General features: G+C 33.4%; 8 protein-coding genes and 1 pseudogene across 8 annotated transcripts; 3 read left to right on the top strand and 6 right to left on the bottom strand.

Moving 5' to 3' along the window:
- Nucleotides 1-601: 601 nt before the first annotated feature.
- Nucleotides 602-1,937, bottom strand: LOC116766023 (uncharacterized). Its single transcript, XM_032655679.2, has 4 exons — nt 1,926-1,937; nt 1,686-1,838; nt 1,431-1,597; nt 602-1,205 (listed from the first exon to the last, which is right to left on the bottom strand). Exons 1-4 carry the CDS (start codon nt 1,935-1,937, stop codon nt 656-658), a joined length of 882 nt encoding a protein of 293 aa, XP_032511570.2. The 3' UTR covers nt 602-655.
- Nucleotides 1,938-4,076: 2,139 nt separating this feature from the next.
- LOC116765797 (cuticle protein 8-like) lies at nt 4,077-4,844 on the bottom strand (annotated as a pseudogene).
- A 372-nt stretch (nt 4,845-5,216) lies between these two features.
- On the bottom strand, nt 5,217-6,450 carry LOC116766049 (uncharacterized). Its single transcript, XM_061522041.1, has 4 exons — nt 6,329-6,450; nt 5,804-6,241; nt 5,590-5,726; nt 5,217-5,491 (listed from the first exon to the last, which is right to left on the bottom strand). The coding sequence occupies exons 1-4, from the start codon at nt 6,338-6,340 to the stop codon at nt 5,269-5,271; spliced, it is 810 nt and encodes a 269-aa protein (XP_061378025.1). The 5' UTR covers nt 6,341-6,450; the 3' UTR covers nt 5,217-5,268.
- A 1,433-nt stretch (nt 6,451-7,883) lies between these two features.
- Nucleotides 7,884-8,836, top strand: LOC116766045 (cuticle protein 21-like). Its single transcript, XM_061521777.1, has 2 exons — nt 7,884-7,909; nt 8,007-8,836. The coding sequence occupies exons 1-2, from the start codon at nt 7,898-7,900 to the stop codon at nt 8,769-8,771; spliced, it is 777 nt and encodes a 258-aa protein (XP_061377761.1). The 5' UTR covers nt 7,884-7,897; the 3' UTR covers nt 8,772-8,836.
- A 2,096-nt stretch (nt 8,837-10,932) lies between these two features.
- On the top strand, nt 10,933-11,913 carry LOC133319002 (cuticle protein 21-like). Its single transcript, XM_061521775.1, has 2 exons — nt 10,933-10,954; nt 11,025-11,913. Exons 1-2 carry the CDS (start codon nt 10,943-10,945, stop codon nt 11,808-11,810), a joined length of 798 nt encoding a protein of 265 aa, XP_061377759.1. The 5' UTR covers nt 10,933-10,942; the 3' UTR covers nt 11,811-11,913.
- A 1,734-nt stretch (nt 11,914-13,647) lies between these two features.
- LOC116766020 (cuticle protein 8-like) lies at nt 13,648-14,522 on the top strand. The gene is made up of 2 exons (XM_061521913.1): nt 13,648-13,683; nt 13,845-14,522. Exons 1-2 carry the CDS (start codon nt 13,648-13,650, stop codon nt 14,502-14,504), a joined length of 696 nt encoding a protein of 231 aa, XP_061377897.1. The 3' UTR covers nt 14,505-14,522.
- Nucleotides 14,523-16,776: 2,254 nt separating this feature from the next.
- Nucleotides 16,777-17,807, bottom strand: LOC133319001 (cuticle protein 21-like). Its single transcript, XM_061521774.1, has 2 exons — nt 17,758-17,807; nt 16,777-17,644 (listed from the first exon to the last, which is right to left on the bottom strand). The coding sequence occupies exons 1-2, from the start codon at nt 17,767-17,769 to the stop codon at nt 16,859-16,861; spliced, it is 798 nt and encodes a 265-aa protein (XP_061377758.1). The 5' UTR covers nt 17,770-17,807; the 3' UTR covers nt 16,777-16,858.
- Nucleotides 17,808-19,387: 1,580 nt separating this feature from the next.
- On the bottom strand, nt 19,388-20,274 carry LOC133319003 (cuticle protein 8-like). The gene is made up of 2 exons (XM_061521778.1): nt 20,179-20,274; nt 19,388-20,100 (listed from the first exon to the last, which is right to left on the bottom strand). Exons 1-2 carry the CDS (start codon nt 20,188-20,190, stop codon nt 19,417-19,419), a joined length of 696 nt encoding a protein of 231 aa, XP_061377762.1. The 5' UTR covers nt 20,191-20,274; the 3' UTR covers nt 19,388-19,416.
- Nucleotides 20,275-22,512: 2,238 nt separating this feature from the next.
- On the bottom strand, nt 22,513-23,635 carry LOC116766046 (histidine-rich protein PFHRP-II-like). Its single transcript, XM_061521773.1, has 2 exons — nt 23,597-23,635; nt 22,513-23,487 (listed from the first exon to the last, which is right to left on the bottom strand). Exons 1-2 carry the CDS (start codon nt 23,606-23,608, stop codon nt 22,552-22,554), a joined length of 948 nt encoding a protein of 315 aa, XP_061377757.1. The 5' UTR covers nt 23,609-23,635; the 3' UTR covers nt 22,513-22,551.
- Between the last annotated feature and the right edge of the window lie 1,389 nt (nt 23,636-25,024).

Raw genomic sequence — 25,024 nt, forward strand, 5'->3', positions numbered from 1 at the left:
CAACTTCAGTTAAGTATTGATTATTATCTAAAAAATATTCTGTGGTAAATTTCTTTCAGTAGTATATTATATATCTAGTTTATCTTACTCTTATATAACAAATAAATATGATTTTAAGCGTTTTAATATTTACATAGTTACAGCATTAATCAAAGTAATTAGTTATAGACGAAGGAATGCTGCCCTTACGTAAATGTCTCCTGCGTTAATGAAAGCGTAATACTATCTATATTTAAATAGTTACTTAACAAGGTAAATATTGTTTTGCTATGATAAAATAATAACTTTTCTCGATAGATATGTTAATGAGAATAATTTTATTTAGGGAACATAGCAATATGAAAAGTGTTAAGAGAATTTATTGCTTATGTCTTTTTACAATTTATAGTTTTTTAATATCAGTTTATTTTAAAAGTTTGTTTTTTAATCGTAAAGATTTTTATATGGATATAAATGGATTTACTTGTTATATTAAATATAATATTATATGTTATTTTGTGTCAGTGACTTTATGTGAGAGATTAACTGTTATAGGTGAAATGAAAATCTTCCTAATGTTTTAAACATTTAATAAACATATAACAAATGCTCACCGAAAATAACATTTTTAAAAATATTGCAAACTTAACATGACTTAAGACTTAATACTTCAAACTTAAAACCCTACGTAGTAGAACTTAGAATAAAAACGTGACGATGCTGCTTCGGAATCTTCTTGAGTTTTTAATTTTTCTGTTTCAACTGCGGCTTTTTCATTAGAAGTGGATGCAACTTCAACAACCGGCATCTCTGTGATCATATGATTAACAGAATCAATATCGTCATTCTTGACCGTCGAAGTAGATTCAATTGTTTTGTCAGATTCCGTTGTTGGTATTTCCATTACAGAGGCTGCGGTGGTAAATGAATTCTCGTTTTCAATTGGATCAAAAGTCGTCATTTTACTTAGATCTTCTAATTCCTCCTCAACTTCCTTATCTAAAGCTTTTTTTTCCGGTAAATTTTGGTTCGGATTTTTCTCACTTACTGGTTTTATTTCAATATTACCTTTGTTTTGTGGTTTATCAAAAAGATAATTGCTACTTGGGAGGAAGTGTTTTATTTTCATTTCACTTCTTATGGGATGAAAATGTCTTGTATGATCAAACGTAGAGAATGCATGTCCACCATGGCGATGGAAACCTCTGCTTACAACAGCATTGAAACTGAAAATGTAGTGGATTATTTAATACTACAACTTAAGATACTAATATACATATGTTATTTAGCCCTGAGTATGACAGACAAAAATTTACACTATGCGGTTGTAGGTGTAGGTTATTATTTTAGTTTGATTTTTTTGTAAGAATAATATATGTTTTTCTTGTAGTTTTCTTGATGCTTGAGTTTATGTACTCGAATTATGTTATTTTGAACATTTAGTCACTTACCCATTGTAGTCGTCAGCATTATACTCAACTGTCCTCAAAGAACCGTCAGGTTCAATAAGACTATAGCCTCCTTGCACTCTGTGACCATCTCGGAATTCATGGTGATGTTTGTGGTCACCAGTTTTTTTATCAGACACAGAATATTCGAACTTATATTTAGGATATGTCTGTATAATATAAAAAAATATATTTTATACTCAGATAAACATAGATATTACGGAATTAGTATAATAATATAATAATATAATAACATACATTGGTATTATATTTGAATAATTGTTGATTATGCGACGGATATAGGGTCACCATTTGCCATCTTCTTTCATTCATTAATTCTCTTCCTGCTCCTTCATTCGGGTCTATTCGGATTGCTGAACATATTTCAATGATGCAACAAAATAATACCACCTGAAAATAAGACAAAATAAAAAGACCGATTATATGAAATTTATCAAGTAATCATATTATATGATGGTATTTAATTACTTCTAATACCTTTAAAACCATCATTAGCTAGAGACGAACGCCTTTAACGGGATGTACTGTGAAACTGTTGTTCGCAATAACGATTTTTTACCATTTTATACTACTTCTTTATTCTATTATATAAATTTCTTTAAATGTTATCATCTTAGCATCATTGGTTTATTGTGGAAGAATAATGTGGATTTAATTTTATGATAACATCATAGCTTTCTAAGTTCTAAGTTATTGTGTTACTGAAATAGTTTTTAAAATTTACTTTGGTCATTTTTTTTTTGATAGAGAAACTTTTATATATATGTATATATAAAGAATAAACTAAGTCATGTACAGGTAAGTTTGTACGTTTTGTCTTCCAAACTAAAATATCTTTATTTCATACATTTATACGATTAATAAAACGATTTAACTCAAAATCAATTGCATATATTTTTAATACTTCGACCTAAATTTGTTTTAATACAATTAGTATTAATGACGCTTTTAAAACGCTATAGAAAATTTATTAGTTTTCAAAGGAAGTAAAATATCAATATAATTCACCTAGTTTTTGTAATTATTTGTGTCTATAGCTATATAAAGTAGTGGCAAAACTAAAATATGTACCAATTTGTGAATGTTTACTATTTTACACCTTCAACGCGGTCCACAAATAACGTATTTTAACAGCCTACGAATTAAGTTTCGCGCTATCAAAAAATATTAAAGATATTTACTTTAAAAAGTATGGTGATCATAACAAATTTTATATAAATACGCTCTGTAACTCTTTTTATTGCGACGAAACTTTTTAAATTTGTACTAGAAGCACCAACCACAGTCTAGGAATTTATAATTTATGCATAGTTATAAATCACTTTTGTTTCGTTATAATCGTACATTTCTTTTGTGAAAGAGAAGATTTTTAGTTCACATAGAAAGGCAACATACTTTTGTAATAATACAGGTAGTAACTATTGATTATATTTACTAATATACCTAATAATTTAACCTAAAAATCATAACTATTTTGTAAGGTGTGATTAAAATTTTTATTATCCTAATAATAATGTCCCATCTGCATCCACTTTACTTTTCTTTGCCCCAAAGAAGATAATCGTCCGGTTATCGATCTCTTTTAAGTATTTCAATTACATTCTTTCGCTTTTGTAACGATTATCATGATTACATACATTCATGTTTTTTACTTTCTATCTTAAATTATATCGTATTTATTTTAAAAACGGTTGTAAAGATACATATGTATATATTATGTAACATTATAGACTTTTAAGCAATTACTCCTTAACAATTCACCTTTGTACAATTTTGAATTTGTACATGATGAAGTTGTAAGTTATTTATGCATAGTAAAAAGGGGTTATAAAGATATAGTAGATTTAATAGAAAAATTTAACTGGGGATAGTTGAAGCAGGTGTGCTTTATACTTAAGTCTAGTGTTGAAGTAAGCGAATTCAAGATTGTTGGAAAAAATTAAAGCATAACTTCTCATTTTTCTTATAGTTTTATAGATTTAAGGTATATTCTGCAGACAACTAGAATTTATTGTTTTTACTAACGACAAATTATGAAGGCATAAACAACTAATATATTATTTCAACAAGCAATGAATTTGCAGGAAGGCAAATTTATTATACAAATCATCTTACATTCCTACTCAGCAATGTGTCCTTTTTTATAATCTATTTGAGATTTGTATTAAATTGAAACTTGCAAAACTTTTTGATTACTAGGTATGATGGGTAATTCATTACTTTTTGTGCATATTACAACAGGTAAAGATGTAAACTGTCAGAGAGCATGACATATTATGAAAATCCATTAGGAAGTGAACAGGTTGAGCTATGACGTGAGTCAATTTATTATCGTTTTCGATTCATTATCGTATGTCTTTTATATTAATTATTTTATAAATAGCACGTAATTATTAATTTTTGTAAAATTTTTACCATTTCTTTTATTGAATTACAGGAAGACAGGATAATATGATCACGAAATTGAAAATAAGGTGTGTGGTTCATCGGTAGCAGACAAAGTATCTCAACATTGTTCATTACATAAATAAAAGTATTTTTATAGCATAACTAGTGATAGGATCTAGAAATTATTTATTGAAAAATAAATAAACATTTATGTTTTTATTGTTAAAATATTTAGTGAAGTTAATAGTGTGGTACAGGTGTAGCGTAGACGGGAGCCTTGAGTACAAGTGGGGCAGCCTTGATGAGGGCGGGCGCGGCGGTGGGAGCGGAGTTGTGTACTACTGCGTTGAAACCGTTCTTGTCGTCAGCGCTGTATTCCACAGACCTGATGGAGCCGTCAGCTTCATGGAATGAGTAGGATCCCTTCACAACATCACCGTCGCGGGACTCCTGCTGTTGTTTGTTGTCTCCGCTGTGTCCGTTAGCAACGGAGTAAGAGTACTCGTATTTGGGATAGGCCCAACAATTATTTCTTTTATTTATTTTATAATAAACGATTTCTTCGGGTTGAGCAACAAGTTTGGCGATAGGAGCAGCGTGGTAGGCGACTGTGGAAGGGGCAGCGTGGTAGGCGATTGGAACAGGGGCAGACTGGTAGATAACGGAGACAGCGCGGTAGGCGATTGGTTTACCGTGGTAGGCAACTGGGGCAGCAAATGCTAGCTTAGCAATGGGAGCCAACACTTTGGCTTAGTCGTGGCGTACGATGCTCTGGGAAGAAACAGATGAAGCTGGAGAGTAGTGTACAGCAGCTGGTAAAAGTCCAGCAGAGAAGATCACTACAGCAGCGTAAAGGAGTAGAAGCTACAACAGAAAGAATACTACATTAATCTGAGATCATTATAATTAATAAATCTTTTGAGAACATTTTTTGATATTGGCTATTATTTGAATACTGAATAAAATTGTAACTGCTCTGTGATTTTGTACACAATTCATCATAGCCATCGGCAAAGAATAGTTCGTTTAGATACTAACCTTGTCATAGTTCAATTTTGACAATTCTGTACTTTACGTCCACTAGACGGCCATTGTGAAATTTTTTATACTGTATAATCTTTACCTTATTGTAAGTTTATAAAAACAATATGGAAATTAATACAGGATTCAATACAAAAATTAGTGATTATATTTAATCATGAAACTCATTTGTTTTAATGCAAAACCTAGTTATACCAATTGAAAAAGAAAATAGAAGTAAAGGTTTTTAAATTATTTCAAAAAGAACATTTTTAATGTAAGCTTTATCAAAGTCTTTATGATTATATAAAATAAATACTGGTAGTTAAAATAAAACTAATACATGAATAAGTTGTGTATGACAAAATTTTATTAATGACTGTTTTTGTTCACAAAGTATTTTTAGAGTTTTTTAACGCATACAAAAAAGTTTTTTTATGCTCTCAATATTTGATACGTAAGATTGTTTTGGTCTTTTAAGTTCACTGGGATGAATAAAAAATGACGCCTTTAACGGTAGTTTAGCAAAATTATAAGCGCGCGCGATATTAAGATGCAGCCGTGGTACTTTTACAAATGGGTTAAAAACAGGTTTCATATGAGTTTTTTCCAAATCTGATAGTTCTTTGAAGCTTCTGTAATCATGAAAAGAAGAAAAGGTTAAAATTGGACGCCCTAAAAATTGTAACGTCTTACTATGACAGAGTCATAATCAGTATAATTTATTACTCACCTCGTTGTTGGTAAAGGTTTTATATTTTTAAAACGATTCAGTTTCTCTGTTTTATTATATGTTTTTATTGTATCTGTAACTTTCTCATGCTCATAATTTTCTTGATAATTGTTTGGAAGAGGTAATACGTTATTTTGCTTTAAAGAAAAAAAAAAAATTAAGAAAATAATAAAAATCGGGTCGTTCTTAATTATGAAGAGAAATGAATACCCACATTGTTACCTTTATTTTTTTCGGATAATGATTCTTGTTTATATACATTGATATTGGGTTCCAAATTATTAATTTTATGTGAAACCATAATGTTGTGTCCTTTTACGTAGTGCAACAAATTAGACTCAGTCGCATGATCATAAGTTTGAGGTGTTTTAATAACTCTGGGCTCTAAATTTGATTTCTTACGTATCAAATTTGGTTGATTAACTGCACGTGTAGATAAAGATTCATCTTTGTCTATCAATGGAGCATATTGTATGTTTTTTAATGTTTTACTTTTCTGTTGAACGTTGCTTGTGTCTTGGTCGTCTTGCGGAAGTTCTGTCAAATGATTAAGTTTTGAACGATAAGGTAATAAAACATCGTCTTCGTAAAAAGTTGAAGTTTCTTCATTTTCTTCCGAACAAAGCCCTGATATGAATAATCCAAATATTATCTGAAATAAATTTGTTTAACATTCAATTTAAATGCTCCTTAATTAATTCTTGAATTATAAATCAAGTGTAATTGTTGAATAACTTACATATAGAATCATGTTGCCAAATGTCCAATTTATTAAAACGAATATACAAAAATCACGAAAAATAATACAGAATACGTTCACATAATTTAATTTACACTATAAAAGTGTTTGACTATGCGATCTCCAGGCAGCAATGAGACAGATGTTTTCATGTCTCTAACAATGATCTCAACAGTTGATGTATTATTTGGTATTCGCCTATTGTTTAAGAATCTATTATTTCATTGCTAGTCTAATGATTATATAAATTGCTATTCAGATATTGCTAGTCAAATGATTATATACATTAGTATAACATTTATTTGCTTTGTTTGGAATAAAAGTACATAAATAGAGCCATGATATTGAATGAACATTAAGATTTAAATGAATTTATGATAATATTGATATTGTTTAACGATCACTAAAAACATTAACTCCTTTTTTTTTTGATGACGCAGGGAAACTCTTTTTGCGAGCCGTCTAACCGGCCTTGGTGGGGCCGGAGAGGAGGTGTGAGACTCGGCCTGGGCAGGCCCATATTCACTAAAACCACTGCGAAAGCCATCGGCCGCTATATTGGTGCACCCCGGATCTGTCAGCGACAGGGCACACCAGCGACTGCCCGGTCCTGGCAAAGACCGGACTTACTCCTAGGAGAAAGGGGGCGATCCCGGTAATTAGGATCGACCCGGCGACGGCGGGCTTTAAAAAACAAAACATTATCTCCTTACCTAACCTAACCAAAAAATTAATTTCATAGACAATCAAAGGTACTGATTCTTTATAGCGAATTCGACATTATTAAATGTAAATTTTGTTTTATTTAGATAAATTTTCGAGGGTAATACTCCAACATTAGTGTGGCTTTAAAGGTAGTAAGAGAAATTCATATAAGATTGTGTATCAAATTAAAATAATTTTGATATATGTTCAATTTTACTATTGTTAATGTTAGTGTAGAAATGTAAGTAAAAATGTCTCTTCGTGTAACTTATACATTGAACGGTTATGTAAATACAAATTTTAATAAGAAAAATATTCACTTGTCGTCCTTGACCTCACAATTGGGGCACATTTCTTCGAAACCAATTCTATTTAAAAACTAACTTCATAAATAAAATACTAGAGTAAATTGTGTATTAAATAATTCCTTAATTTTATTTACTATTTTGAAAGGCTAACAGGTTAAGGATGAAATAATTTGACAAGAGTGTTGCAAGGTGCATAATAGTAAATTATGTATGAAAAATTATTAATATATATATATTAAAATGAAATAACAACAACTGATTCTCATCCTATTAAAAAAATAGTCTTAGAAATAGCCGTCCCCATTTCAATTGACTTCGAACTAACAAAATTAAACATACCAAGAGGTAAAAAGTTTTTATTTTATAGACTGTGAGGTAGAAATATAAAGCTTTGTTACATTTTTATTAAGGATTTAAAAAACAGGATATAACTTTCACTAAAGCAATTACGTGTATTTCCAAACCTTTTAACCTTGGTGGGCTTAATGTTTTTGCTATAAAAAAGAACGCTTCAAATTTATAATTCAGTAGGTACAATACAATATCACATTGCAATATGTTCTCCAAAGTAAGTGAAATTATGGAAAAACTAAATTATTAATAAGTTACATATTTTTATGAAATGTTTCTGTTTTAAATAAATATAAAAATTACATTGTTAACAGGTATTGACATTGAGCGCTATTCTGGCAGTGGCCACAGCAGGCCTTATCGCTGAGCCTCATTACTCCTCTGCTGCCGCAGTTTCTTCTCAAAGTATCGTTCGTCACGATCAACCTCATGCTGTAGCTGCAGCTCCAGTTGCAATTCACTCTGCTCCTGTTGCCTACCATGCAGCACCAGTACACTATTCATCTGCCGGAGCTGTATCCTCTCAGTCGATCCAACGTCACGACCAACAACGTGCTGCTATTGCTGTTGCACCCGTAGCCCACTACGCCGCTGCTCCAGTTGCTGTTCACTCTGCTCCTGTTGCTTACCACGCAGCACCAGTACACTATTCATCTGCCGGAGCTGTATCTTCTCAGTCCATCCAACGTCATGACCAACACCGTGCTGCTATTGCCGTGGCTCCCGTAGCTCACTACTCAGCTGCTCCAGTCGCTCACTACGCAGCTGCCCCAGTAGCTCACTACTCTGCCCCTATCGCCCATGCTGCATATGCTGCCCACGAAGAAATCGACTCTCACCCTCAATACGACTTCTCTTACTCCGTACATGACGGACACACCGGCGACAACAAGTCACAGCACGAGAGCCGCGACGGTGACGCAGTGCACGGCGAGTACTCCCTGGTAGAGGCTGACGGATCTGTACGTACCGTTCAATACAGCGCTGATGATCACTCTGGGTTCAACGCCGTCGTCAGCCACTCAGCTCCATCAGCTCACGCTGTACCAGCACCAGCTCATGTGCTTGCTCACCATTAATTCGACCATTACTTGTTAGGATTTTATAAAATATTTAAAACTAATTTCGTAAATTATGACTTAATTATGAATAAAAAGTTATTAAATTATAATACACTATCACTTTAATTTTATTCCCAAGCTTTTTGTATCTATAATAGTTTTTTCAACTTTTACAAGTATCTTATATTAGAAGGAATATCAGTAGTCAATAACAAGTCAGAACAATGGATTATATACCTTACCGTGCATTACAAGAATTTTATTTATAAATATTTTATTTTTATAAACAGTAACAAAAAGTGAAAGTAGCTAAAAGAAATATGGCGATAGTGAAAATATTCAGCCAGGGTGATAATATCATCGTGTTATTAACTTGAGTTAGACCAAAAACTAGATGAATTCTTAAAAGTGTAACATTAAGTTAAAATAATGAAACACGCGAGGAAGTACTTAAAATAGCTGTTAGCTTAGACTGGGCAAAAGTCACCTACTTAAATTAGTTATTAGTTCATTTAAATATTTTATCATAAATGTCTCATAATTGTAAAAGGTTTACCTATCACGTAGAACTTCATTACTACAATACTCCTATATTTATTCTTATCGTTTTTTGTTGCTTAGGCGAAGTGTGTTAAAAAATCAATTTAAATAGCCAGTATTGTTGTATGGATAAAATATCATATAATTAGTCACACTACTAAAACGACGGTACGATCAACGAGCCGTATAAACCAGAAATTTCTTAATACCACACAAACAGTGGGATGTGATTATCATCTTAACATCGGGGCAATCGTGTAGTCTAAAGTTTAAACTTTATAAGTTTCATTAATCACATTTATTTGAATATATGTGCATAAAAATACATGTCGTAGAATTCATGGACCCTGTGTCTAGTCATAAATCGCATCCTATATAACCTTTGTGTTTTCTTTGTTCCTTTGAATGCAACTATTTTGGTTTATGTAAAAATTTCAAATGTGTCCGTGAGAATGGAATCTCAGTGTTCGTATAAAATATTGGATAACATATTTTGAAAATATTCAATTTTACCAACCGATTCTAAAGACTTTACATAGAAGTGATAATAAAGCTCTCCGCTATTGCATTTAGTGAATAGATGATTTCCATCACATAGTGTACTATTGAATTTGATTTTACCTACTAACATGGACGAACGATGTTTTAAACAGGTTTTTATTATGATATATTCTCACGATCATTATGATTATCACGTAAATATTGAATTAAAAACTTAGATTTATAAATGGAGCACTGGAAAAATATTTTGTATATCATTATGTATCTTGTTACATACGGGAAACCTAAATTGCAAAATTGAAAAAACTTACCCGGGGCACACGGGGTATAGTTAAAAAATCTTATTATATCGAGTGAAAATGTTGACTCAACTCAACCAGAAAATTCCTGAATATCTGGGCAAAGATGAAGGCATAGGTTACAGATTTAGTTATGCAATTTTTATTATAATATAGGTTTAATTAATTTAATATTTCTTATTAACCGTTGGCTGACCATAAACCGCATCCTATATATCTACTAAACGTTGAAGCAATATTGATATAAATGTTACTTAAAAAGTATAAAATAAGAAATTCCATGTTACGAGATGAATTTGAAACAAGGAACCTATTAGAAGATTATTTTGCTTTATACACGAGTGTGTAATGTATTTTAAAGAGATATTTATTTCACTCACCATTGTCATCATAACAAAAAAAAAACATATATTTTTTTTAAACGTTGGATTAGTTTACTTAAATAGTAAATATTTTGTTGGTACTGTGAAAAATATATCATAAGAAAATAATGTAATCTATATAATAACACGTCTGACTGCCTGCAGTTTCGAACTGGTCTTTAAATGAATAGCAAGAAAACCATTATCTAGCAAGAAAACCGACCAAAAGTGGCAATTTAGGACATGCCATTATCTATCTTTTTGCATTCTCTTTAAAATTTTAGGTAAATAAAAATACTGTTTGATACATACACCTAAAAAGCCTTTCTATGTGCCCAAAGAAAGCATTTTTTTTTGTAATATTGTATTGCGATGTGGTTTTATCCTGTCGACCTTGTGGCACTGAAAGTAACTCCAATGTAATCACTAACTATAAAAGGTGATTTAATAAATTTAAAACATCATTCAATCACCAGAACTCAGCGAAATGTTTTCCAAAGTAAGTTTAAGACACTATTATTTGTTGTATATTAGAAATATTTGAATTTAAATAATAATATTGTTGCCAGGTACTGACGTTATACGCTGTTTTGGCGGTTGCAACAGCAGGCCTCATTGCTGAACCTCATTACTCCTCCGCTGCCGCAGTTTCTTCTCAAAGTATCGTTCGTCACGATCAACCTCATGCTGTAGCTGCCGCTCCAGTTGCAATCCACTCTGCTCCAATTGCCGTTCACTCTGCTCCTGTTGCCTACCACGCGGCACCAGTACACTATTCATCTGCCGGAGCTGTATCCTCTCAGTCGATCCAACGTCACGACCAACAGCGTGCTGCTATTGCTGTTGCACCCGTAGCCCACTACGCCGCTGCTCCGGTTGCTGTTCACTCTGCTCCTGTTGCCTATCAAGCAGCACCAGTACACTACTCATCTGCTGGAGCTGTATCTTCTCAGTCCATCCAACGTCATGACCAACACCGTGCTGCTATTGCAGTGGCTCCCGTAGCTCACTACTCAGCTGCTCCAGTTGCTCACTATGCAGCTGCCCCAGTAGCTCACTACTCTGCCCCTATCGCCCAAGCTGCATATGCTGCCCACGAAGAAATCGACTCTCACCCTCAATACGACTTCTCTTACTCCGTACATGACGGACACACCGGCGACAACAAGTCACAGCACGAGAGCCGCGACGGTGACGCAGTGCACGGCGAGTACTCCCTGGTAGAGGCTGACGGATCTGTACGTACCGTTCAATACAGCGCTGATGATCACTCTGGCTTCAACGCCGTCGTCAGCCACTCAGCTCCGTCAGCTCACGCCGTACCAGCACCAGCTCATGTGCTTGCTCACCATTAATTCGACCATTACTTACTTGTTAAGATTCCATAAAATATTTAAAACTAATTTCGTAAATTATGACTTAATTATGAATTAAAAGTTATTAAATTATAATACATTACCATTTTAATTTGACACCCACGGCCCTTGATATATATACATATATATATATACAAATGTATACTTTGTTTTTTTGATATGACATAGAGTTTTTATTTATTTTTAATAATCGAATTATTTTAGTAGTCAGAACAATATAGGTCTTCCAGTACATTACAAGAGATTGGTAAAAATATTATAAAATTTATGGTTTATAGACAAAACAGAAAGCAAAAATCTGTAAAAAAATACGATGAGAGCGAAAATATTCAGCCTAAGTTGTTATTACCAACTCATTACCAAGTCGAGATATAAAAACAAGATATATTCTTTCTGACTTGTGCATTTTATTTGTTATTTAGTTATAAGAATGAAAATACACGTGGAAATTGATTTTAAACTGCTTTCACAAATTTATATCGATGTTTAGTGAAATGCTATGAAATATAATAATAATAATTTATATATACTTTGAAACAGAAAATGATCGAAATGGAAGACACCAAAAAACAAGCTTACGGTTTACTTTGGAATAACTGCCAGCTTTGACTAGGCAAGAGAAACCTTATCAATTTTGATATTAAGTCATTGTTTCACAATGTTATAGGCTTTACTTTTAGTTAGAACTTTGTTAACATAGTGCTCTTATTTTATTTTTGTGACTGCATTTGTTGCTTGTGCGAAGCATATTCAAATTTGAACGAGTATCATGAGGGCAGCACCGTTATTTGGAAAAAATATCATGTAGCAAGTGACACAGCTAAATCAGCGGAACGTTAACTGGCCATATAAAACGGAAAATTTTTATACCACACAAGTAGTGGGATGGGATGACCATCTGAATATTGGCGCAATCATGTAGTCATGGGTGGTGGGTATAATTTTTAGTAAGGTTATAAAAATTGTAATCAATGTCTAAACATGTAGAACCACTTCTGGCTGGTCGTGGATTGCACCCTATAATTTTTGTGTATCTTATTTTTGTTCCTATAAATTTTAATTACTTGGGCTTGGGTAAGCACTTAAACATAGTTGAACAATCGGGGTATCAATTTTTTTTGTATAGTTGACTCACTTATTTTTGAAAATATTTAATTTTACCCACCGATTCTAAAGACCTCTGATTAAAGTGATCAAAAAGCACATTTAATATCTGTATTCTAATATATAATGTCCGCTTAAAATGGATTATATGGATTATTAACGTTTTAAAAAGGTTGTCATAATTAGATTTTTTTCAACGCTAGGTCATATTTATACAATAACTTACATGACAGGAGCAGAATTTGTAACAACTCATCTTTTCGAAGATAATTTTGCATTACGTAGGAACAAGTTGGATAAGGTTAAAAGAAATTGTTATTTCACTTACCTTTGTCATCATATAAATAGCATTCATATATTATATTGTATTCAAGACAATTGAAAAAAATTGGGTGAGTAGTTAAAATTTTTAATAGACGATCCAGTATAGTACCATATATAAATATTATAAAAAAAGGTTCTATTTCTATAATAAATTATTTAATTGTCTGCGGCTTTGAACTCATCTTAAAATTTAAATTAAGAAAGCCATTTTCTACACCGACCAAAAGTGGATATTAGGACATAACAGATAAAAATCTATGTTTTCGCAAACTTTTAAAAAATTTTAAATTTGATTATAATATTTTTTTAATAAAAAAATTTAATACTATTTAAAAAGCCTTATTAGGTACCGAAAGAAAGCAATTTTGTTTGGTAAAATTGTATGACGATGTGGTTTGATCCTGTCGACCTTGTAGGACTGAAAGTAACTCCACTGTTTTACTAACTATAAAAGGTGATTTAATAAATTTAAAAAATCATTCAGTTACCAGAACTCAGCGAAATGTTTTCCCAAGTAAGTTTAACGAACTATTTTTTTTCTATATATTAGAAATATTTGAATTTAAATAATAATATTGTTGCCAGGTACTGACGTTATACGCTGTTTTGGCGGTTGCAACAGCAGGCCTTATTGCTGAACCTCATTACTCTTCCGCTGCCGCAGTTTCATCTCAAAGTATCGTTCGTCACGATCAACTTCATGCTGTAGCTGCCGCTCCAGTTGCAATCCACTCTGCTCCAATTGCCGTTCACTCTGCTCCTGTTGCCTACCACGCGGCACCAGTACACTACTCATCTGCTGGAGCTGTATCTTCTCAGTCCATCCAACGTCATGACCAACACCGTGCTGCTATTGCCGTGGCTCCCGTAGCTCACTACGCCGCTGCTCCAGTTGCTCATTACGCAGCTGCCCCAGTAGCTCACTATTCAGCTGCCCCTGTCGCCCACTACTCTGCCCCTATCGCCCAAGCTGCATATGCTGCCCACGAAGAAATCGACTCTCACCCTCAATACGACTTCTCTTACTCCGTACATGACGGACATACCGGCGACAACAAGTCACAGCACGAGAGCCGCGACGGTGACGCAGTGCACGGCGAGTACTCCCTGGTAGAGGCTGACGGATCTGTACGTACCGTTCAATACAGCGCTGATGATCACTCTGGTTTCAACGCCGTCGTCAGCCACTCAGCTCCGTCAGCTCACGCCGTACCAGCACCAGCTCACGTGCTTGCTCACCATTAATGGGACCGTTATTTACTTGTTAAGATAAATTAATTAGAAATAAAAATGAACATTATTATACACTATCACTTTAATTTTATTCCCAAACCGTTGTTCCATAAAGTTCATTTTTCTACATACAAAATATATCTTTACGTGAAAACTAATCAAAAAAAACCGTAATAATTTAAAATATGACATCTTAAAACTGCATACACAATATTTTTATTTCTTTGAAATAAAATATTAAATGTAGATTTTTTTTTTCATGTCATACCTGCATGAATTAAAAAATATCAGATAAAAATTATACTACTTTAAAAGTGTCAAAGACTAAAAGTTGACGTTTGTGGTTGTCACTGACCTCTGTCAGTCCATATGTCCATGTCCATATTAATACAAATATGTAAATATATTATATTATCAATACCTAAGACAAATTGTACAACAATAATAGTATTACAAACAATTAACATAACGTAATAAAACTTAGAGCGTTGTGGTATCCATAAAATCATTACATATGTACATATGTACTGTATTGATTGAAGGAGGCCTTTAGTAAATAAGTAGTCAGTTCATCTAGTAATTTATGTTTTACTGGTATAACTATTATAGTTTTGTCCAATATTCACTTTTGTATTCAAAAACCATATTAAATCTTCTGAAGAGATAAACTACCTAAAAAAGAAACTATCGTAATATTAATTCTTATCCAAATTAAGTATTATGTATTAAAGGCATTTACATATATAGAAGTTAAATAATTTTTGTTTCATCCCAGTCAGACATTTCTTTTAGTTATCACGCGTTTAAGACGCGTAGAATTGGAACTTGACAATGAATTATTTCGTCATAGAGTTTTATTAGCATAATATACCTAATATTAATATATTATGTAATTGTCAATAAAATCATCTAGTCACATAATTTCTATTAAGATCTTTGTATAGTATAAAAGCAAAAGTAACTCTGTCTGCCTGTCTGGTTGTCTGTTTCTTCCGTTTCACGCCTCTACCGCTCAACTGATTTTGATGAATTTGGATGTAGAGAATGACGGAATCCTGGAGAAAGGCAAAGTAGACTTTTCATCTCGATCCCGATCCCGAATCCCGAATCCAGATCCCAACCCTGATCCCAAAACCGAACGGATGGAACCATGAAGTGTAGTTCGGATTCAGTGGCCGTAGTGGCAAAGAGCTACTCTGATGTTCATGCGGACGGAGTCGCTACCAAAAGCTGTTAAGTTATATATACTCGACGTTTTCTTTTTTTTGCAGCAACCGTGATCATGGACCGAAAAACGTTTATATTCCTAAAACCATAGTTTTATTTGTTTAATATCTTGTTTTCAAAAGACAAGTCATCGTTAAATTATTTAATAATTCAATATAACTACACTTCTTAAAAAATATTTTATAAAAAGTGCTTGGAGTGTAGAATATTTTTTACCAAAGAACCATTAAAATCGGAGTAAAATAAATGGTCAACATAAATCAAATTCATTGAAATGTGTGAATGATTGATTAATTATATAACCTGAAAAAGTTAAATATTTTTTTCTGATATTTATGAATTTAAAATTACATATATATCTCAAAAATTTTGTTAAAACTTAAAATTACAAAAAATAAGGTGTGTACATATTATGTTGGGATCAAATACTGAACTTGATTTGTATTAAAGTTGCATTTAACCCATTGATATACTTTTTTTGTACATGTTATATTTAACAATGTATAGTTAGTTCAATAATCTTTAACTCTTGTACTTTTGATTTTTTTTTGTTGGGCTTCTGCCTATATGTATATATAATTGTATATGAGATTATTAAATAAAAATTCAGATAATAAAAATTGTGTCAAAACATTAATATTGTCCTTAGTCACTTAATGAGACGGTTGGCGATTCATTTTATTGCCCCCCTACCGCTCCTTGTTTCACTCTTTACACAATGTAAGGTTCGTCATTGTAACTCCACTCCGTGTGTGGATGAAAAGCCACCTCGGAAGTGCCCCAGCTCTGTGTTTCGGATACGGTAGAGGAGAGTTCTTAATACATTTTAAAGGTCAGGAAGGCCACCGTCGGTTTCATTGGTTTGATCTGCGGGTGACCACAAGGTTCTCGGCATGCATTTTCTAGAAAGGTGTGTATAGGTAATTTATTCCCCGACTTACAAAAACATTGTAAAGCATAAATAGATTATGTATTTTTAGTGTCTCGAGAATATTTAGTATCATTGAATTAAATTTATTACATTTTTTTATATAACTGTGAAATAAAAGATGATGAGTAATACACATTTTGTTTTTATTCATTGTTTATTCGTTAATGAATTTATCATAAATAAATAAATTATTATTGACATATTTAACTTAATGATGTGCGAGTACGTGCGTTGGCACTGGAACAGCGTGAGCTGATGGAGCGGAGTGGCTGACGACGGCGTTGAAACCAGAGTGATCATCAGCGCTGTATTGAACGGTACGTACAGATCCGTCAGCCTCTACTAGAGAGTACTCGCCGTGCACTGCGTCACCGTCGCGGCTCTCGTGCTGTGACTTGTTGTCGCCGGTGTGTCCGTCATGTACGGAGTAAGAGAAGTCGTATTGAGGGTGAGAGTCGATTTCTTCGTGGGCAGCATATGCAGCATGGGCGATAGGGGCAGAGTAGTGAGCTACTGGGGCAGCTGCATAGTGAGCAACTGGAGCAGCTGAGTAGTGAGCTACGGGAGCCACTGCAATAGCAGCACGGGGTTGGTCATGACGTTGGATGGACTGAGAAGATACAGCTCCGGCAGATGAATAGTGTACTGGTGCTGCGTGATAGGCAACAGGAGCAGAGTGAACAGCAACTGGAGCAGTGGCGTAGTGGGCTACGGGTGCAACAGCAATAGCAGCACGCTGTTGGTCGTGACGTTGGATCGACTGAGAAGATACAGCTCCGGCAGATGAATAGTGTACTGGTGCTGCATGGTAGGCAACAGGAGCAGAGTGAATGGCAACTGGAGCAGAGTGGATTGCAACTGGAGCGGCAGCTACAGCATGAGATTGATCGTGGCGAACGATACTTTGGGAAGAAACTGCAGCAGCAGAGGAGTAATGAGGTTCAGCGATAAGGCCTGCTGCCGCAACCGCCAAAACAGCGCTCAATGACAGTACCTGTTTAAAATTAATATTTGTACTGAATTATATAAGAAAATTAATTTTAAAAAATCTATTGATAAAAAATACTCTATATTTATTTACAACACTTAATTGCTCTATTAACTTACTTTTGTAAACATGTTGCCGAGTATGATTCAGTAGTGATGTCTTTAGTTTAAAAATTCGACTTTTATACTGGTGGTGTTGGAATTAACGAACAGTAGGGCAAGGCCGACGAGGACAACTTAAATCAGTCTGAACAGAAATGCTTTCTCTAAATGTAAAGACAAAAATTAATGTGGCTGTAATTGGCGTTAAACAAGGTTCTTAATTATTTCTATACCTTATAGGTTTTTTTATCCTATTATCGAAAAACGTTTGTTATTTTTACTTCTATGTATTAAGAATATGTATAATGTATGTATATACAGTGTATATAATTTGTTGCTATATTTATATGTACCGCATTTGTTAAATGTTAAACTTTTGACTCTTATAGAATCCATAACATATACAAACTTTTTGTCATGAATCAATAACATATACAAAAAGTTAGAGCATTCTAACAGACCTTTATTCCAGTCAAAGTTGATAAAATCTATTGATTAAACTCTCGAGGAACTTGCATTGGATTGTTATTATTTAATTATTATTTCTTTCAATGAAATTAAATGAATATTATCATGTCATACGAAATTTACAATGTAATTAGTTAGATGTAGTTACAACAAAAGTTAAGCTTTAAACCAAGGGGAGGAAAAAGTTACAGTAACTATTCTGAATTTAGAACTTTACTACGAACACATTGTTCCTCTTACAACCATATGGGTTGGTAAATACAGATAGGTTTAAACCTTTATACGAAACTATCGTCTATATGTGAAGTCTGAAACTATTTAGATATTTTCTTGTCGCATAGGACCTTTTAGTCAAATATCAATTAATCATTAAGTTGTTAATTTAAAAATTTATTTACGAAATTAACATGAAGTTAAAATCTTTGCTTTTGCTTAAAAACTTAAGTAAGTAGTAAGTATATATTAATGATAGAAAACACATCTATCCTGAATTTTGATATAATAATGAGAATTGAGAACAACTATTGTTATGATTTCAAATTAACTTTACATGATGTAGAACAATATTTGATAATTTTAATATAGATTCTGGGTACAAAACATCTATCGAACATTCTAATGTAAAATGTGTTTCCAACATTGTTACTGGAGCCCAAAGTACGTTACAAAATCGTACGTTAAAGACAGTTTCTGACGTAACTTTTTATTGAAATAATTAATAATGTTTTAATTACTTTCAAATACTCGAATCTTAAAAATATCGCATAAATATTATTGCAATGTTGTCTTAAATTGCAGCTAACGAAAGCAGTAGAAAGTAATTGTGTCCTGATTCTGACTTTTGTCCATTTTACTTCTTTACCAATTTTGCTAAGTAACAATTGATAAACACAAAATTATTTCCCAAGTGAGGACATATTTTCGTATTAGGCTATTTTTGTATGTTAATTGGGTCATTTAAAGAGCCATTCTGTAATAATTAAAAAAAACAAATATTTATTTCTATTATTAATTTCTGTTCCATTGTAAGAAGTAATATGAATTGACGGCAACAATGTTGAAAATAAGTATAAAAAAGACTATCTCCGAGGAGATAATCTAAATAATTGATTTGAATAATAACAATGTATTCGAAAAAAAAAAAGAAAGTTTAATATATATAATATACATTTATTTTTATATTTAAGCTTAATAATTAAATAGTTTTATTTAATGATGTAAAAGAGCGTGAGCTGGTGCTGGTACAGCGTGAGCTGATGGAGCAGAATGGCTGACCACAGCGTTGAACCCAGAGTGATCATCAGCGCTGTATTGAACGGTACGTACGGATCCGTCAGCCTCTACCAGGGAGTACTCGCCGTGCACTGCGTCACCGTCGCGGCTCTCGTGCTGTGACTTATTGTCACCGGTGTGTCCGTCGTGTACGGAGTATGAGAAGTCGTATTGAGGGTGAGAGTCGATTTCTTCGTGGGCAGCATATGCAGCATGGGCGACAGGGGCAGAGTAGTGGGCGACAGGGGTAGCTGAATAGTGAGCTACTGGGGCAGCTGCGTAGTGAGCAACTGGGGCTGCTGCGTAGTGAGCAACTGGAGCAGCTGAGTAGTGAACTACGGGAGCAACAGCAATAGCAGCACGGTGTTGGTCATGACGTTGGATAGACTGAGAAGATACAGCTCCGGCAGATGAATAGTGTACTGGTGCCGCGTGGTAGGCAACAGGAGCAGAGTGAATGGCAATTGGAGCAGAGTGGATTGCAACTGGAGCGGCAGCTACAGCATGAGGTTGATCGTGACGAACGATACTTTGAGAGGAAACTGCGGCAGCGGAGGAGTAATGAGGTTCAGCAATGAGGCCTGCAGTTGCAACCGCCAGAACAGCACTTAATGTCAGTACCTGGCGAGAAAATTATTAAATTCATTAAATTCATATATTTCTAATGTACAGAAAAAAAAAATTGTTTGTAAAACTTACTTTGGAAAACATTTTGCTGAGTTCTGGTAACTGAATGATATTTTAAATTTATTAAATTACCTTTTATAGTTAGTAATACATTGGAGTTACTTTCAGTCCCACAAGGTCGACAGGATCAAACCACATTGCAATACAATTTTACCAAACAAAAATGCTCTCTTTCGTCACATGAAAAGGACCTTTTAAGTGTCAGTGTCAAACAGTTTTTTTATTGACCCAAAATTTCAAGAGGTTGCAAAAAGATAGATTCATTTGTTCTGTCCCACTTTCTAGTAAGCATAGAAAAACGGTTTTCTTGCTATTCATTTTAAAACTAGTTCGAATCCTCAGGCAGCCAGACGTTTTATCAAATTATTTTTAACAGTAACAGTCTGAACTCAGAAATATTTACTATTGACGTAAACTATTTCGTTGTTTAGAAAACAAATTCTGTTTATCCTTTTTAGATGTTGACAATGGTAAGTGAAATAATAGCTCTTTGAAACTCATTATACCTTCTCGTGCATAAAACAAATTAATCTTAATTTTAATTTTTTTGTTTTATATTATTTAAGTTACATTTATTTAAATATTCCTTGAACGTTAGGTAAATATATAGGATTCGTTTTACGGCCAGCCAGAGGTAAAAATAACTACTAGACTAATTAAAAGTATCCTTTAATTCAAATTCCGTCACAAATTTGTAACTTGTACCGAAGCCCTAACCTAACCTAACCTGCCCCGATAATACCACAGCAATGCCATCACATTTCTTAAGGAATACCAGGAATTTTCAAAACATCGATCATCCATGTTAGTAGGTAAAATCAAATTCAATAGTACACTATGCGATGGAAATATGCATTCTCTAAAAGTAATAGTGGAGTGCCGTATTTTGACTTCTAACGTCGTTAGAATCATTTGGTAAAATTGAATATTTTGAAAAAAAAAAGTTAACCAAAAATTCATAAACACATTAAGATACTAGTTGTTACCGACATATTAATCCTTTATATGGAATATCACATTTTGTGTGTTTAATGACGTTAATCTTTATTAAAATTTCTAAATGTATTAAATTATGACTATTTAACTTATATCGATTAAAAGGAAATGTTTTACCGATTTATTTTTGTAAAGTGATAGTTTTTTTTACGTGGGGTATTATTTTATTTTGTTTTTGAGTATGGTATGATTTTTAAAACGAAACTCGATCGGTCACTCGCTGTTAGATACCGATCGAGACGGTTGTACTTGAAGATATACAATCATTTTAAAGTATCAAGGTGTTTTCTTGTAATCGACTCATCAGGTTATAGCCTACCAAGTGCTAGTCAAAGCGCTATTAGAATAATATACTCCCAAATACGGTTCCTGAGCGTAATCGAAAGGAGTGTATATTACATTCTATTACAGATACTTAATTTTTTTTACACAAGCTCAAATAGTTGAAATTCAAAGGGAAAAAATATACAAACGTAATGATAATTTTATGGATGTGATTTACGACTAGACACTGGATACATGAATTCTAAGAAACCTACTTTTACGCGCATATATTCAAATAAATGACATTAATGAAACTTATATAGGTTATACTTTAGACTACACGATTGCCCCGATGCTAAGACGATTATCACATCCCACTATTTATGTGGTATTAAGAATTTGGTTTATACGACCCGTTGGTCGTTCCATCGATTAAGTAGTATGACTGGTTATATGATATTTTATCAATACAGCGATGCTGCCCTGGCTATTTATTTTAATTTTCCAATACACTTCGCCTAAGCAACAAAAAAAAATAGAAATAAAAATAGGAGTATTGTAGTAAAGAACATCTACGTGAAAGGTAAATATTTTAAAATTATGAGACATTTATAATAAAATATTTAAATGAACTAATAACGAATTTCAGCAGGTGACTTTTGCCCAGTCTAAGCTAACAGCTATTTTAAGTACTTCCTCGCGTGTTTTCATTATTTTAACTTAATGTTACACTTTTAAGAATTCATCTAGTTTTTGGTCTAACTCAAGTTAATAACACGATGATATTATCACCCTGGCTGAATATTTTCACTATCGCCATATTTCTTTTAGCTACTTTCACTTTTTGTTACTGTTCATAAAAATAAAATATTTATAATATAATAACTTCTTGTAATGCACGGTAAGGTATATAATCCATTGTTCTGACTTGTTATTGACTACTGATATTCCTTCTAATATAAGATACTTGTAAAAGTTGAAAAAACTATTATAGATACAAAAAGCTTGGGAATAAAATTAAAGTGATAGTGTATTATAATTTAATAACTTTTAATTCATAATTAAGTCATAATTTACGAAATTAGTTTTAAATATTTTATAAAATCCTAACAAGTAATGGTCGAATTAATGGTGAGCAAGCACATGAGCTGGTGCTGGTACAGCGTGAGCTGATGGAGCGGAGTGGCTGACGACGGCGTTGAAACCAGAGTGATCATCAGCGCTGTATTGAACGGTACGTACGGATCCGTCAGCCTCTACCAGGGAGTACTCGCCGTGCACTGCGTCACCGTCGCGGCTCTCGTGCTGTGACTTGTTGTCGCCGGTGTGTCCGTCATGTACGGAATAAGAGAAGTCGTATTGAGGGTGAGAGTCGATTTCTTCGTGGGCAGCATATGCAGCATGGGCGATAGGGGCAGAGTAGTGAGCTACTGGGGCAGCTGCGTAGTGAGCGACTGGAGCAGCTGAGTAGTGAGCTACGGGAGCCACGGCAATAGCAGCACGGTGTTGGTCATGACGTTGGATGGACTGAGAAGATACAGCTCCGGCAGATGAATAGTGTACTGGTGCTGCGTGGTAAGCAACAGGAGCAGAGTGAACAGCAACTGGAGCAGCGGCGTAGTGGGCTACGGGTGCAACAGCAATAGCAGCACGCTGTTGGTCGTGACGTTGGATCGACTGAGAAGATACAGCTCCGGCAGATGAATAGTGTACTGGTGCTGCGTGGTAAGCAACAGGAGCAGAGTGAACAGCAACTGGAGCAGCGGCGTAGTGGGCTACGGGTGCAACAGCAATAGCAGCACGCTGTTGGTCGTGACGTTGGATCGACTGAGAAGATACAGCTCCGGCAGATGAATAGTGTACTGGTGCTGCATGGTAGGCAACAGGAGCAGAGTGAATGGCAACTGGAGCAGAGTGGATTGCAACTGGAGCGGCAGCTACAGCATGAGGTTGATCGTGACGAACGATACTTTGAGAAGAAACTGCGGCAGCAGAGGAGTAATGAGGTTCAGCGATAAGGCCTGCTGTGGCCACTGCCAGAACAGCACTCAAGCACAGGACCTGTTTAATAAAATTCTCGATAAAAATACATAGTTTTAAGAAATAAAATCCTTAGTATTAAATAATGAATATTTCATATTAAAATTTCATATGCTTGGTCACTACTTACTTTGGTAAACATGTTGTTGTGTTTGATTCAATAATGATGCCTTTATCTTAAAAATTTCGACTTATATACTAGCGATGTCGGAGTTAACGATCAATAGGGCAAGGTCGACGAGGACAACTCAATTCGTTATGAACGGAAATGCTTTCTCTAAACGAACATTCACAAAAATAATTTCTGCTTTTAAATATTTTTTGATATTATTATATTCTATGAAATACTTCTTATTACATTTAAAAAATAACGTCATTGATATATTTTAATTAATATATTTTAGGGAAAATGATTTAATGAACGAATTTGAGTTACAAAATGTTAACGTTAAAATGTGACAAAATTGTCTTTACTTAACAAAAAAACAAATAGGGAATCGTATTATAAATAAAGTTAACTTTTATATTTTACAAATAAATAATACTTAATTAAGTTTCTCTAGTATAAATTATAATAGTAATTGTCTTCTTCAGGACAACTTCAGTTTAAAATGGAAAAATATTTTTAAGTAACCGTGTTTTGTATTTATTGACTTTGACATGTTTTTCATGCATACTTTGTTACCCCGTTTTAAATGCTGTATATAAATCGAGGTTATAATCTGGATAATAATATTATCACCATGTTTACTTTCTTACAAATATCATATAAGAAAATATTTAAATATATTATGAATATAAAATTATCCAACGAAAACTAAGAGTCTAGTCATAGAAATTAAGTCTCCTAAACACAGATGGTAAGAAAATATTCACAGTTTTGTAAATTATACATACATATATGAAATTCGGATAACAATAGGATTTTTGAGAAAAGTATTATCTGATTGTCGATCAGAATTTACTTCATTAAGACTTATTTATATTTAAAATATCGTTTTGAGAGATCAATGTTAAATAGCTAACTTTTAGATTGAATATTTATAAAAAGGCTTAAGTAAATTTGTAAAAAAAAAAAAAATATGTAAAAATGTTGAATAGCTCTTACAGTATTCTACTTATATCAAGAGTTAAGTACAAAATATAACGTTTACTTTGAAATTATTTGACTAATTGTGAGACTTGTTGTTTTTCCTGTTCTCCTTAGAATGTTTTTTTTTATAGCAATGCAATTGTTGAGCTTCAAAAAATTATTGTAAGCTATAGGAAACTACTAATAAGCTTTAAGTAATGAGTAGTAAGATGAGTTCATTTTTTTGTAAGATTTTTAAGTTGGGACTATCTTTTTTAACGTTGAAAAAAAATTGCATTTCTTCATACTCGTCGGACAGGTAATTTGACCAGAGTGGTTATATAGAGCTCCCTACAAAAATGCAAGACAATCGTCTCCTTCTTCCCATCCTACCCTAGTAGAGCAGATTAGTTGACGAAGAAGCTGAGATTGTCTAACGCAAAGTTATCCAAATTAAATTCAGTTAAGCGTAAAAATATTTTTGGT

The sequence above is a fragment of the Danaus plexippus genome, chromosome 11, assembly GCF_018135715.1.
Source record: "Danaus plexippus chromosome 11, MEX_DaPlex, whole genome shotgun sequence".
In the NCBI taxonomy this organism is placed as follows: domain Eukaryota; kingdom Metazoa; phylum Arthropoda; class Insecta; order Lepidoptera; family Nymphalidae; genus Danaus; species Danaus plexippus.